Genomic DNA, 14691 nt, shown 5'->3' on the forward strand with positions numbered 1-14691 from the left:
GGAAATTTATTTCCCCCATCCCTCCCCAGGGCCCACTCTCACAAGGAGCACGGCCGCCAGAGGTTCATTCTCTCCTTCAGGTAGAAGCCTCTGTGAGCGGGGAGGGGCCCAGGCTCCAGCTCCAGCCCAGGTCAGTGGCCCTGGACCAGATGTGGATTTCATTGCTGTGGAAACATGAGGCCAGCGGGCAGGTCATGAGCTAGTTACCCTACACCTGAGCTAGGAACATGGCTGATGGAGTCAGGATCTCTGACACGTGACGACTTCCTCACTCTGTCACCTCGCTAATGCCATCCCGGGGGTGTTCCCTGTCTCTCAGGGCCGGAGGGGGCCAGGGCCCTTTCTGCGGGGGCAATGGGGCTGCCCGGGCCGCTTTCCCGGTGGGACCCGCTGGGCTGGCGGAAGTAGCTGCGCTTCCGGGCCCGGCGCTCGCGCACTGACTGAGGCGGGGAGCGAGACCCAGGTGAGCAGCGGGGCTGAAACGCCCCCAGCGCCCGGGCGGGGGAGGGATTTAACCCCCTGACTGAGCAACGGAGGTTTGTACCCGGGAGTGGTGCCGGCGGGGGTGTACCCGGGAGGGGGAAGGGTTACGGGTGCCGGGAGGGGGAAGCTTGTACCCGGGCGGGGTTCCGGGTGCCGGAGGGGGGCGGTTGTACCCGGGAGGGGTTCTGGGTGTTGAGGGGGGGGGCTTATACCCGGGGGGGAGGGGTTACGGGTGCTGGGGGGGTGTACCTGGGAAAGGAGGGTTCACAGGGGCCAGGGGGGCAGACCGGGGTCTGGGAGATTAGACCGGGAGGGGGAAGCCTGAGGGGGGTTATCTGCTGAGTATTTTTATAAACACACCTTGTAAAATCTTCTCTCATTTACTGACTTGCTACTGCGAGGTGTGTATTGCGGGGCTATAATCTGTGATGTTTCTCATGATCCTCGCTGGAAGGGCTGTGAGTAGATATTGTGCTTTCGTTGGTATGTTTTTAGGACTGACTTTGTCTAGCTGCTAAATATCATTGTATTGCTACAGCTTTCCCTCCTCTCGCCTTGGCTAGTGCAGTGAATTGCTGCTCTGAGCTCAGGGGCTGGGGTCAGAAGGCTGCCTGTCTGGATGCCTAGGCACCCATGTATTGTTATTTATTAAGCACTAACTGTTCTTTTTATTGTGTAAGGCAGAGATATCAAAACAGCCCTGCCTCAGGGAGTGTGCAGTCCAGAAGTACAACATCAGGCTATGTTAACTTGCCAAGGTTTTAATAAAATATGCTGGATGGAAGCATGTGTGTATTCATGTAATACAAGTTCAATGTGCTTGCCCTATCCTAGATTCCTGGTGGAGAGGCCTGACATAACAGAAGGACTAGCAGACAAGATGGCAGAGATGCAGATAGATCCAGACCTGGCCAAGAGACTCTTTTTTGAGGGTGCCACAGTTGTCATTTTGAACATGCCTGAGGGGACAGAGTTTGGCATTGATTACAACACTTGGCATGTGGGCCCCAGATTCCGGGGAGTCAAGATGATCCCTCCAGGCATCCATTTCTTCCACTATAGCTCTGTCAACAGGTGTAATACCAAAGAGACAGGTCCCCGTACTGGCTTCTTCTTAAGCCTGCAGCAGCGAGACTTGCAGATTCTGCACTGGAACTCATTGAATGAGGAAGTGGACCTCACCCCAGCATCTGAAGAAGAGATTGAAATAATGAGGTCAAACCTCCAGGAGATGGACAAGTTTCTTGGGCCATACCCATATGAGACCCTCAAGAAATGGATCTCCCTCACTAACTTCATCAGTGAACCAGTGATGAAGAAGCTGCAGCCAGAGAGTGGACAGATCTGTGCCTTTTCAGAGGTTCTGCCGGTTCTGGCTGGGAAGCACACCAAAGACAGAGCTGAACAGAACCTGCCCCGATATGACACAGAATGTAAGAGCTATGCAGAAGGCCTGGCCCGACTGCCCAAAATGAAGCTGAAAGCTGGCACTGAGATCCGGTTCACAGAGATGCCGAAGCAGATGTACCCTGATGGTGCTACTCCTGAGGAAATAACCAGGCACAGCATGGACCTTAGCTATGCTCTGGAAACAGTGATTAACAAGCAGTACTCCAGCCAGCCCCAGGATGTGCTCGGTGAGTATAAAGGCTGTCCCAGAAACAGAGTCATCGCAAACAGCCTTGAACGCTTAACAGCAAGAATGGTGTCCAGCAATCATTATAGTCTATAGTATGAAACTGAGAATCGGAACACTTAGGTTTTAGTTCAGGGCTGGGCAAACTTTTTGGCCCGAGGGCTGCATCTGGGTGGGGAAATTGCATGCAGGGCCATGAATGTAGGGCTGGGGGTTGGGGTGAGGGATGTGGGAGGGGGTGCGGTGTGCAGGAAGGGGCTCAGGGCAGGGGGTTGGGGCTCAAGAGCGGTGTGGGGTGTACAGTGGGGCTCAGAGCAGGGGGTTGGGATGCAGACAGGGTGCGGCAGGGGTTTGGGGTGCAGGAGGGTTTTGGAGTACAGGCTCCGGCCCGACGCTGTTTACATGGAGCGGCTCTGGGGTGTCAGCGGGGCTAAGGCGGGCTCCCTGACTGCCCTGGCCCCACGCCGCTCCCAGAAGTGGCCGGGACCACGTCCCTGCGGCCCCGGGTGGGGGGATGGGGGAGCGAGGGCTCCGCTGCGCGCTTCCCTCACATGCGGGTACCTCCCCCGAAGCTCCCATTCACTGCGGTTCCCTGTTCCCGGCCAATGGGAGCTGCGGGGGACAGTACCTGGAGGCGAGGGCAGCGAACGGAGCCCCCAGGGGACACAGAGATATGGTGCCGGCCGCTTCCAGCAGCGGTGCGGGGCCCACGGCACCATAGGAATGGCAATCCCATGGGCCAAATCCAGATGGGCCAGATCCGGCCCACGGTCCGTAGTTTGCCCACCCCTGTTCTAGTTCCACTCTTGCCAGTAAATTAGCATTTGGATTTTTGGCAAGTCTCTTAGCCTCTCTGTGCCTCCAATTAACAAGGATAATACATTCCCTATCTCACAAGGTGTTTTGGGGCTTAATGTTTGTAAAGTATTTTGAGATCCTTAAATGAAAAGTGCTTTTCAGTGCAACTTACTATGCATGAATTTTCAGAGCAGTGTGTGGAATGTTAGCTATGGAACTCTCTCCGTATTGCTACGGGAGTCTCTCTTTCCCCTAATGTTCCTTTCACATCAGTCTCTGGGGTCTTCTCCTCCATAGTACATTGTTTGGTTCTGCCTCTCCTGGCAACCTGTCAATTAACTAAAAAAAAAAAATGTCACTTTTTTAAATGGGTGTCAACATAATTATTCAATTTAGGAATAGAGAAAATGGGTTATCCTAGAAGTAGGAAAGTGCTACAAATAGGACATCACTGTGACATTTAGAAATTGGTCAGTTGGTTTTGACTGCTACAGCACTTTACCTATAGCCATTTATTGTTAACTTCCAGTTTTCATTAAAATAACTAAGCAGCAGGGAATCTTGAACATGGTAAGCTTTTCTCTCCCCCACTCCTCCCATGTTAGAGTAGCCGTGGCTGAAAGACAGGGAAGAAGCAAGTTTAGGAAGTTGAAACCTTCTCTTGTGCACCACTGGTGACGCCTTCTGGTAGGATTTGGGGATTGTTGTGAGGAAAAGCTTTGAACAAAGACTGTATGCATTGTACAGAAGAATGTGACATGCATTATTTACCGACATATCAGAAATTACCAGCTGGTGGCCCTCAATAGAATTGCTGTAATTAGCTGCTAACTCCATTGGAAACAATGGCAACGTCTGCTACAAGTTAATGCCAGCTCTATTGAGGACTCTGAAACCAAATTGAGATGACACTGTTACCCTCAAGATAAACTCTGGATGCTTGGTATTTACTAGAAATTCTTCTCATGTCCTCGTTGTTTTGTCTGTTAACTCTTATCTTCTAAAAAAGCAGAACTGTATTGTGAAATGTTCTAGGAGGTAAAAACAGCTAATGTCCTTCCCAGCTAGCTACCATTTCCCAGTGCTCTGTGAGAAGCATGAGGGGACACTATTGGCAAAGTGAGTGTCTAAACATCTGGTAATTCTGAGCCCTGCCTGGCAAAATAAGGCCACATCTATACTAAGGACTAGTGCACTGTAGTGCCGTAGTGTAGATGCTACCTACAGTGTTGGAAGGGATTTTTCCATTGCTGTTGGTAATCCACCTCTTTGAGCATCAATAGTGGAATTCTTCCATCAGTTTAGCCTAATCTGGGATTAGGACGGCATATTTACAGTCTCAGGGGTGTGGATTGTGCACCATAGCTATGTCAACCTAACTTTTAAGTATGGACTAGGCCTAGGTGAGCAAAGCTGCTGTAACAGCAATAGCACATTGTCTTCTGGGCAAATAGTATCATAGATTGCTCTTGTTGTCCGCCTGCATGTGTCCATACTGTGTTTCCCACATCACTGTCTAGTTATGGTGGCAGCAGCAATTTCCTAGCTCCCCTTTATTGGACATGTGGGTTCAGGAAAGGCAAGAAGAGACAGAGAGAGATCACTATTCCCTCCTAGCAGCTATGAGGCAAGATTGTGTTAAATGGGGTCACAGGAGACCACAAAATCTTGATGTAATGTCTTGGCTTTGTGTTGTAGTATTTCAGTAATAGGTAGAAATAATGTTTGTGACAACCCAAACACCACAGCACAATCTCTGGAAATCACTTGGTCATGACATTGTTCTGAGACTCCGTCTATGAATGCTCATGATGAGAAGGTTAATGGTCATTGCTATAACATGTCCTCTTTGATTGTGCTATGCTTGCTTCTCAGTCATATAGTCAAGGGGGTGTAGAGTGGTCAGTGCTTGGAGGACTGACGACTATTAATATAGTCATCAGGAATACAGGGTGCTGTTTGTGTGTCAGCAAGACAAACTCAGCGAATGTATGCAAAAATTGGCATTGTCCACAAAAGTAATATAATCCTCGGTTCCACTTATGGTTGAATGACTAAAGTTCTTCCCTGTCTCTTTTTTTCCATGCCCTCCCTTGACTGGGTGTTTCCAGCCGAGCTGCAGTTTGCTTTCATCTGCTTCCTGATTGGGAACGTCTATGATGCATTTGAGCACTGGAAAAAACTTCTGAATGTTTTGTGCAGATCAGAGGATGCCATAGGGAAGCATCAGGTCCTCTACACCAACCTCATTTCTGTCCTGTACCACCAGCTCAGTGAAATTCCAGCTGACTTCTTTGTGGACATAGTCTCCCAGGACAACTTTTTAACCAGCACCTTACAGGTAAGTTACCAGCTGTGCAGGTGGTTTGGGAAACAGACATAGGGGGATTCTCATGAGAAATGAGTGGGCATACAAAGCCAGACTCAACCATATTCAGAGGGGAGTCTGGGGGAACATAACCTGGTGTAAGATACACCCCCCCCCCCCCCGTGTATGTTGTACGTTGCTTACACATGCAACCCACTTACACCTCACCTCTGAATTTGACCCATTGAGACTGTATGTATGGGAGTCTTAGGCAGTGTAAATGGAGTTAACCCACATATAGCAGCTCCAGCAGAGCAGTGTAACAAGAAAAGCAGCTAACAGGAGGAGGTAAGGGTAGGGGGGGAGAGACTAAATCTTTTGTGCCTTCTAGGCAATTAACACTGGCCTTCTGTATCTTAAGTGAGAGTTATACTGCATCAGAATGGACTGGAGTTTATCTATATTAGGGGTATCTGCCTGTGTGAGTAAATCAATTTAGTTGCAGCAATAGGCATTTTCTTAATGTAGACAAGGCCTTAGACTCCCTTACACTAAACATTAGTAAGGGGGTTTGAGTGAGTGCAAGGGGATCTGATTTTCTGAATTTGACACATCGTAATGGAAACTTTCCTTTGTAGCAGATTAAAAGTCCACTGATGCTGATTTAGATCAGTTTAAATTGTCAGGATTCTGTTCATGAAGAAGTTGGAGTGAAGCCCGTTATGAACTTAGAGCACTGGCAGTATCAAAGAGGACCCTTCCCCATCCCCCTTGTCTTGGGCTTTGTATCATGCTCACTTGTTTGCCTTGAATCAGGCTGTTATCCAGTGGGAATTTAGAGATGATTGCCCAGAGTGCAGAAAAGTCTGTATTGATGCTGAGGCAGCCACAGCAAAGCTTTATAATCCAGCATAGCAAGATCTGAAGGATGTGCTTATAAAATACCTCCCCTTTATTTAATCACTCTAACATCTTAGTAAATATTCATAAAGATTTAATAGCTAAACGAAATTCCATTTTCTGCCTCTTTAAGTTTTCCTCTTTAAAAAAACAACAACCCACAGACACATACATGAGTGTTTAGCAGGGAAAATTTTTATTCTTGGCAGTAATTGTTCAAGATGTGCTGTAGATGATTTGTAGGCCTTGAGTACCACCTCCTCCCTCGTCAGATAGATCGGTCACATTTCTGTATTTGTGACTATTTGCTGCTGCTATAGACTATATTTCAATATCCTAATTGGCTAGAAACTAAGAGGTGCTGTTTTCAGTGTAGAGAGTTCCTCCATCGGCCCCTAACGACTCTCACTTGTGAACAGTTTCGATCAGTGTCACAATGCAGATAGGCCTGTTCCCCACAAACTGAAAGTGAGACTTCCTAAAAGCTTCCTTCCACTGCTATAAAAACGTTATGAAGCCGGTAATTAACATAATCAGGTTTATTAAAATGAACATTATTTTTACACTCAATAAAGCAGTAAAATGAAAATTAGCCAAACTGCAACATGTCCTTCCATGCCAGCTTCTCAGGTTCAACGTATGGAATTAACTCTGTGGTCTGATGGGCTGAGCATTGCTTAGCTGTTTTAGAATGTTAAGGCATGTCTACATTGCTTTTAGAAAAACAAAAATCCTGTGGCAGCAAGTCTCAGAGGTCAGCTGACTCAGGCTCTTGCTATGAGGCTAAAAATATCAGTCTAGACATTCCTTCACTGGGTTTCAGAACCTGGGCTCCAGCCCATGCAGAACATCTACACTCCTCTTTTGTTGACCTGGGCTTTGAGACTCGCTGCCTCTGGGTTCTTTGCAATGTAGATGTACTTTTAATGAGCAAAAGCTTTGATTTAAGGATAAAAGTCTTCAACATTTGCCAGTCGTAGGAAATATTCATGTAACTAGAGCTGGCTGGGAATTTTTTTATGAAGTGTTGTTTATCAGAAAATGCTGATTCATCAGAACTGAAACTTGGTAGGAAAGTTTTGATACATTTTTTTGTTTTTAAAAAAAAAAAAAAATTTTGTTTTGAAATTGAAACATTCCGTTTTGACATTTTTGAAATGAAAAGTTCAATTTTTCCATTTCAAAACTGTTTTCATTTAGAAATGAAAGTTAATATACAGCAAAAATGTGAAAAAAATTAAAATCTTAAAGGGTCAAAACAAATGAAACATTTTGAAATTATCAAAACAAAACATTTCTGATCTGATCTGAAACTTTTTTTGGATTTTCAGTTCACAAAAAAATTTTAGATTTCAGCTTTTTGTTCCAATTTGTGAGGGAAAACTTTCTGAAATCTCACATTCTTTTGTGACAGGAAAACCGTTTCCTGCCCAGCTCTTCATGTAACCCATTGGCAAAGTATGTTTTTGTCCCCACTAGTGGTGGAGCATGTAAGAAAATATCAGCTTGCTACTGCTTTCAGCTAGTGGACTTGGAGTGGGATTTTCAGAGGAGTGGCTTGAAGCCAAATCCTGTTGACTGTCAATGAGATTTGGGTACCTACACCTCTACCCCGATATAACGCGACCCGATATAACACAAATTCAGATATAACACAGTAAAGCAGCGCTCTGGGGGGTCCAGGCAGCACACTCTGGTGGATCAAAGCAAGTTCAATATAACGCGGTTTAACCTATAATGCGGTAAGATTTTTTTGGCTCCCGAGGACAGCGTTATATCGGGGTAGAGGTGTACCTCCTTTAGGCCTTTTTGAAAGCCCAGCTTTAGCCTATACTGCTGAAGCTAAAGAACTGATGCTATTATGTGAGAAGTCTAGGGTTCAGTGCTCACTGATGTCTGATGGTGGTCATTGCACTCATAACAGCACAAAAGAAAAATGCTTTGGGTGAAAGCCAGCTTTTTGTCACTAAAGGTTCTCTACTGACATTATTACTCTCTGGCTCTTGGCGCCGGTGGGAGTACTATGATTAATTATTTGTATTCTGGGAGTGCCTAGGTGCCCCAGTCATGGATCAGGACCCCATCGCGCTAGGTGCTGTACAAAGACAGAACAAAAAGAGCTTACATTCTAAGAATAAGATGAATATACAACAGACAGACTGGGGAACACAAAGAAATAATACATAGTGAACTCACCTCTTACCACACGTGCTGGGTAAAACACACAGCACCGCTGGCAGCAGAGAACAATCTTAAAGTGTAGTTGTAATCAGAAAAGTGACATGGTAAAATTGTCTGCTTCTTACCGAACCTGTCTGCTCATTTCACTGATCAATTTTATTCCCGCTAGCACTTTAGAATAATTGAATCCATGGGAATGGGAGCTGGATTCTATTCCACCTCTTGCATGGAACCTTCCCCTAAGCTTCAATTGCAGAATCCTTATTCCTGGTGGTAGCTGAAGAGGCAGAAAGAACACAGCTTGATTTTCATACCCTAGGCCTAGATTGAGGTTTTGCAGCACTTGAAGTTTTAAAAAAATATATTTTTTTGGCTTCTATAAGAATAAATTTGATGTGTAACTTATTGAGCGGGATAAATGTAGAACCCCATGATCTCACTGTTAGTCCCTTTTTTAACACTGGCCTCATTTTATAGGAGAGTTTTGTTAATGTTTCTGTGTGAAGAGGCAGTTTCACAGTAGGATGAACAAGGAAAAAGCAAACAGTTATACACAAAGCAATGAACTTTGCCATTCATTTTCGGTGTTTTCTCCTATTGTCTATAGATCTCTTTTGAATAACAGCATTTTTCCCAAAGGGGCTTTACCTTCAGCTTGATCCTGCAATGAAATTCTTTAGCTTAGAGCATCAATTTGCTGTGGAAATGAGTTCTGTGTCACAAATTCAAGCAGGAAGAGAGATGGGCTCTGAGGCTGAAAATCCTGTTTAGTCAGACACATCTGCAATAACTGTCTGAAGTGCCACAGAAAAACTGTGAATGTGTGAAAAGTTAATGGATTTATGTGTAAGTGAGACATTAGAAAATCCCTCCTTTAGGGTCTTTTCAGGTTGCAGCTACCTGTGTTCAAGGATCTTCAGGGATGTCTGTAATGTGCATGAGATTAGAAATTTGAATTGTAGGGGACCTCCTCCATTTCTCCAGTCTCCAAGGCAGTTTCTTCTGCCTCTAAGACATTGGAAATGGTGGAGAACCATATTGTGGTCACATGTTACAGCAGACAAAACTGTGGGGATCAGCTTCATATCTAGCCATAAAGAAAGGGAGGGTGGTCAGACCCCCCTGGTTCTGCCCCCAGGTCAGGACGCATGCTTATGATTCATGCTATGAGTTCTCAGTCATGCAATAGCTAGTTCTAATTTAGATTTGGTTTAATCTGCTTAAAATATTTGAGGTTTGTTTTTAAGCATTTGTTACGGTCAGAAACTAAAACTGCTGGCCCAAAGGGGACACTACTGCGGCACACGCCCTCCTCCCCTCAGAAAAAAGCCTCATCAATGCACCTCAGTCTGGGCCTAGGTCTCTCCTCAGCTGACAGTGCCAGCTGCTCAGAGATTGTATGGTATAGGCAACTGCTGCGATGGGCATGTTGTTTTCATAGGTGGCCATCTTCTTTGAATCCCATTCTCTAGAGGGAAGAAGATTGGTACTTCTAAGCCTCTCTGCTGTCTGCCTCCATCTGTTTAGCAGTTATAAACCATTACCTGCGGGAAACTTGGTCTCAAGAGAATAAACAAGACCAAGTCTTTGACTTTGCCCTTAAAATTAAAACAAAACAAAGTCTCACGTCTCCAAGGTTCACGGTCCCAACTTCTAATGCCTACCTAGAACTCTGCAGTAGTGCCTGTATCATTGCTTTTAAAGCTGCACCAAGTGCATTCAGACAAAATGTCTTGTGGCTGCCCTTTGGCTTCAGAGACTGGGTTTCAACCTCTAGTCATTGAGCTGGCCTTTTCTTCCACTGCTGTTCTCTTTTGTAGGTGGGACTTTCAGAAGCCCCGAAATAAGTGACTTAAGAGCAAAGGTTTAATTCACTTTCAGTGGCATCACTTGCACTCTTTTGGAAGTCCCACCATATATGTTTAACTCCATGCATATCCCTACTTGAAAGAAGACTCCCCTCATTCCTCTGTTTTCAAAGATTAAAATAGCCCTGACCCTCGCTGAATTTGTGGAACGAAGGCAGTGTTTATCTTGGCTACTGAGTGAAGATAGAGACCGCAGTGCCTTGTTAAGGAGCTGCTTATAGCCCCATGGCCACTTCTGAAACCCTGCAACTAAAGTTCCTCTCAAGCCAGACTAACCTGAAACTGAAATCTGCCCACCCCATAGAAAGGCTCTTTGGCCCCCGTCAAGGCAGGGAAAACGTGCATTTATGCCACCTCTGTGATTATCTTACTGACTTCTAATGTATTCTTTTAGGTGTTTTTTTCCTACACCTGCAGCACCACCGTTGACAGGACGCTGAGGAAAAAGGCAGAAAAATTTAAAGCCCACCTAACTAAGAAATTCAAATGGGACTTTGAGGCCGAGCCAGATGACTGTGCCCCTGTGGTAGTGGAGCTGCCAGAAGGTGTGCTATTGGACTGAATGAAATGCTGTTTTGGAACCAAGCACTGGGGGGGGGGGGGGGGGGGGAGAGGTTTGTTTGTTTTTTTAGCTTATTTTTCTTCCCCTCTTCCCGAATTCGCCAGCTTTCTTAATTCTGTATCTCATCCTGTGAAATGAACTTGGTGATCCTGAGCCGATTCCTGCTCCTACTATAGAAGCAGATCTGGGAAGCCCAGAAACATTGCATATTCGGTCTCCAAGCCAGAGCTCTTTCATTGTGGGCTCGGGCATTGTTCTACAAGCCATTGGGACAGAGTATACCCACATGATGCAATGCATCCAGGGTCACTTTGAGTACTCGGGCAATTTGTATTTCCTTAGCTCTTCTGCAAGTGCTAGTTCATGGACATAACCACCTGTTGGATGGCCGTAGCCATCTTCTATTGAAGAAGCCCTATGTGAAGCCATTTGCCTTCTAGAGTCTGGAGTCTGTACTCTAGCTTGATGCCTTTAGAATTAGGAGGTAGGTTGAACTGCCTTGTGATTACTACATCCTTCTCCAGCCCCAACCCATGTTGACTGTACTTCTGCAATAGCATGCTGCGATGGAAAAAAATATCCTTTACTAAATCCTCCTATTCCATATCTCTGACACTAAAATAACCAGATCAGAGGAGTAACACCTTTACATAAACACTGACAACACTATAATTGCAGTGGCAGAGAGACGAATTTGCTTAGCCTGGTGTAAGAGAATCTAAACAGTTTGGTAACCAGAAATTGAATTTTTGGGAAGTAGTCACCTGGTATTCGAAACAAAAAGCCAGCCATGAGATACAAGGTCAGATTTTTCACCGACTGTCCTTGTTGTTTATGAGATCTCTGGAACTCTTCCTGTAATTATTTTTTGCTTCTCACTGATCATCTCTCATTAATAATCATGTGAGGAGACTGGTATTCATTCAGAGCTGAATTCCTGTAGTGATTATCCTGTAATTCTCACTCTGTGTAAGACAGTGGGGGTTTTTTTGTTTGTTTTTAAACAAGAATCCCTACTGTTGTAGGGATTAGGCTGTGTTCAACTTGCTTGTTTCTTTCTAGATAGACTCCTTAAGGAATGTATTGTATACGTGCCCAACATGGTAACCTACTTATTAGTCTTTCACAATAGTAGTTCAAAATAAATCTTCCTATGTTACTTTCCTACAAAAATATCCCTCCAGTCTTTTGTGTGTGAATTATTTTAGCCAAGTTGTAAGTTAGTCTATTACTGTTCCAGCCTTACCACAGCAGTGTCAATGTTGTTGTACTCGTCACCTTGAAGTAAAGTATCAATGATTTTTCTCTCATCCAAGGACAGCTCAGACTGAGGAGGTAAACTAGCATAGTATAATGCAAGATACTGTGCTTGTCTGTGAGAGGAGACGTGATACTGTGCCTTTGAATAACCATGTACCAGTCATAGAAATAAGATAGGAAAAGATCTGCTAAGTGCAGGGTGAATAAAAATCAATGGCTTTTTTGTTTATAATTTTTCTTTTTTTTAAATAAACTTGTTTAAAATGAAATCAATGTAATACAAAATATGTTAAGGAGTAAACTTATTATAATTTCTTAAGTAATTTAAATAATAAATAAATATGCTAAATCCGTGAGCCTCTATCAAAAACTTTGATTTAAAGGCTGCTTTTCTGCATAAAGAAAGATGTTTTCCCCCTGATTCTAACTTTTGAAGTCAAGTTTTATAAATATGGCAAAATAGCCTAAGTAACTTAGGCCTGGGCTACACTAGCGGTGGGGTTCGAACTAAGATACGCAACTTCAGCTACGCTATTCGTGTAGCTGAAGTCCAAGTATCTTAGTTCGACTTACCTGGCTGTCCTCACGGCAGCGAGTCGACCGCCGCGGCTCCCCCGTTGACTCCACTTACTTCTCCTGCCAAGGTGGAGTACGGGCGTCGATTTGGGGATCGATTTATCGTGTCTAGACGAGACGCGATAAATCAATCCCCGATGCATCGAACACTACCCGCTGATCCGGCGGGTAGTACAGACGTACCCTTAGGAGACTGTGTCATTTTCAAGAGACTTAGGCGAGTAGGAACTTAAGCTGCAGTTACTTTCACTTAGACATATTTGAAAATTTTCCCAGGCTGACCTGAAATAATCAGTTTAATTCACTGACTACAGTTAATCCCTCTGTTTAATAAATCATTTAGTTATAAATGTGAATCATGTTTTGATAAGAGAAGTTTATGCATCTAAAGCATTTAAGTTTTTTTTAAATTATATGCTATTTTGTGAGTTTAATTAAATTCCAGTTATCATCCTAATGCAGCTTGACACAAATCATGCAAAAAAGTTATTACCTAGTAAATAAGCATTTTCTAACATACTAAAAATGTACAGTTAAGAATCTGAAAATATTAAGCTATATAATTGCTTAAATGTATATAGTAATAGTGCACCCTCCTATATAACTATAGGTTATATCACCAATGAGAATGCACCTTTCTTTAGAAAACAGTGGAAGTACAAATGGAAAAGTTGATTAAAACAGATGATTTAAATCGAGGCTTTCCACTGGGTGATTTAAATCAATCCACCCTTGTTACATGCAGTCTCATCCACTATCCTCTGCCATTGTAGGATTGTTCTCTAGTGTGTATTTATCTAGTGTTTTTGTTCTGTCTAGTTTAAATGAATTGAGTAATGAGGGTCCTCGGGAGACCATTTCAGTCTAACAGGTAACATCATTAGCAAAGTTTTACTGCCTAGATCTTCCTTTGCTCAATTTCATCTAGTTAATGCAAGTGCTATTTCTTATACCACACAGTAGTGCGCCTTTCTCTCTCTCCCCCCCCCCCCTTTGCATATTTATACCCTTCAGGTACTTGTATTTGCAAGGGATACTCTCCCGGCAGCTGTTGTTCCATCAAATTACCCATAATTGGTGTTTCAATGCTTTCATCATAGATAACTTTATTTTCATTTTCACTGATCTGATAGCGCTCTGCAGTACCAAGCAAAAGAACCATATCTGATTTCTCCATCTGTACTGACCTGGGAGTGCTGCAGAAACAGCCTGTTTGGCTCAGTGCTAAAGAGCTGTCTTCCATTGCTCTGCAGTGACTGCTATGCCTCATCCAGCGCAGCATTGAGCTCCAGTTCCTTCTCATCTGGAAGGCAGGCTCAATATGATGCCGTTTGCGGGGTGGGGAAGGAGAGTTCTCTGTAGGGACTCCTTCCCGAGGGATACAGAACAACCTAAGGCTGTGCACAATATTCTGTTTCTGTGGATCCTGTCAAAACTTATCCTTTGTATGTTTGATGTGTTAGTTTTAATGTGATTTTATTCTACATGCTGGTAATAACTTTAAAAATGATTTTTTTTTAACATCTTAGAAATCAGATGAACATCATTTTTCTACCAGTAATTGAGAAAAGAAAATGTAACTGCCCCCTACTTTTTTGTAGTCTTTTCTGCTACAGATAAACTTGATTGGTAGCAGTCTTGCTCTCTTAGATGATCATTATGTATGTACATTATGGGAAACTAATGAAGCATAGTAGATGATGAGTTTGCAACCGTGATACAGTAACCAACTAGGATCCGGACAGCAGCTTTTCATGTGTCATGAACTATCAGTGCAGCAGCGGGTGTGCTGGGTTCCTGCTTCGTGGAATACTGTTCTGCCAAAGGTGACTGAGTGAGAAGAGGTGATGGCACTCGTGTCCCTTGAGTGGTATTGTGACTGCTGCTAATCAGGGCAGTGTGGGTTGCACTCATTCCTGAATGAGAGGTGAGCCACCTCATCCTCTGCAGTGACTCCTGCTGACCTGTCAGCGTCCTGGAGGATTCCACAAGCCTGAGGATGTGCCTATGCAGAACCTTGCCCGCCTACTGCCAGTGGTGACAGGTGCTGCCCCATCTTCCATTTCACTCTATTTCTATTGTAGTTTGCAGAACCAAAAGCATTTATACTCGGTGTTTC

General features: G+C 44.2%; 1 protein-coding gene across 3 annotated transcripts; it reads left to right on the forward strand.

The window, feature by feature from the left end:
• Positions 1 to 421: 421 nt before the first annotated feature.
• Positions 422 to 10777, forward strand: AAR2 (AAR2 splicing factor). 3 transcript variants are annotated; one of them, XM_024209690.3, is made up of 4 exons: positions 422 to 463; positions 1318 to 2120; positions 5029 to 5258; positions 10569 to 10777. In XM_024209690.3, the coding sequence occupies exons 2-4, from the start codon at positions 1364 to 1366 to the stop codon at positions 10734 to 10736; spliced, it is 1155 nt and encodes a 384-aa protein (XP_024065458.1). In that variant the 5' UTR covers positions 422 to 463; positions 1318 to 1363; the 3' UTR covers positions 10737 to 10777. The 3 variants fall into 3 exon arrangements, with proteins under 3 accessions (XP_024065458.1, XP_024065457.1, XP_024065456.2); XM_024209689.3 differs by having other exon boundaries at positions 447 to 536; XM_024209688.3 differs by lacking the exon at positions 422 to 463 and having other exon boundaries at positions 1297 to 2120.
• The last annotated feature ends 3914 nt before the right edge of the window (positions 10778 to 14691 follow it).

Source organism: Terrapene carolina, unplaced genomic scaffold (assembly GCF_002925995.2).
Source record: "Terrapene carolina triunguis isolate 2854851 unplaced genomic scaffold, T_m_triunguis-2.0 Scaffold233, whole genome shotgun sequence".
Lineage (NCBI taxonomy): Eukaryota > Metazoa > Chordata > Testudines > Emydidae > Terrapene > Terrapene triunguis.